At 63.0% G+C, this 492-nt stretch overlaps 1 protein-coding gene across 1 annotated transcript in view; it reads left to right on the forward strand.

Moving 5' to 3' along the window:
- ANKRD44 (ankyrin repeat domain 44) overlaps positions 1-492 on the forward strand; it is a gene marked incomplete at its 3' end in the record, with an annotated part of 11390 nt that overhangs the window by 5374 nt on the left and 5524 nt on the right. Inside the window, 2 exon segments of the mRNA XM_008935449.1 lie at positions 11-98; positions 196-313. Of these exon segments, the coding sequence (XP_008933697.1) occupies positions 11-98; positions 196-313 (206 nt within the window).

The following is a 492-nucleotide window of genomic DNA, read 5'->3' on the forward strand; positions in this document are numbered from 1 at the left end:
TTGTCTCCAGCTGCCAATGGGAACACGGATTCCCTGCACCTCCTGATAGACAGCGGGGAGCGGGCGGACATCACCGACGTCATGGACATCCACGGCCAGTGAGTGTGCTGGGGGTCCCTCGGGGTCAACGTGGGGCAGGGTGGGGAAGACACTGCTGGAACCCAGCTGATTTCTGAGCCCTCCCTCTCCCCACAGAACCCCACTGATGCTGGCCATCATGAATGGCCACGTTGACTGTGTCCATCTCCTGCTGGAGAAGGGATCCACGGCCGACGCAGCTGACAAGAGGGGCAGGACCGCCCTGCACAGGGGGGTGAGTGTGTCCCTGGGACCAGGCATCCCCCGGGATGAAGGCTCCTTGGAGGGCAAGCCAGGTGGTAGGGAGGCTCTCCAGAGGGATCTGGCTAGGATGGATCGATGGGCCAAGGCCAATAGGGTGAGGTTCTCCAAGGGCTGGGTCCTGTCCTTGGGTCACCCCAACCCCCTGCAACG

This window comes from Merops nubicus, unplaced genomic scaffold (genome assembly GCF_000691845.1).
Source record: "Merops nubicus isolate BGI_N331 unplaced genomic scaffold, ASM69184v1 scaffold33332, whole genome shotgun sequence".
NCBI classification, from domain to species: domain Eukaryota; kingdom Metazoa; phylum Chordata; class Aves; order Coraciiformes; family Meropidae; genus Merops; species Merops nubicus.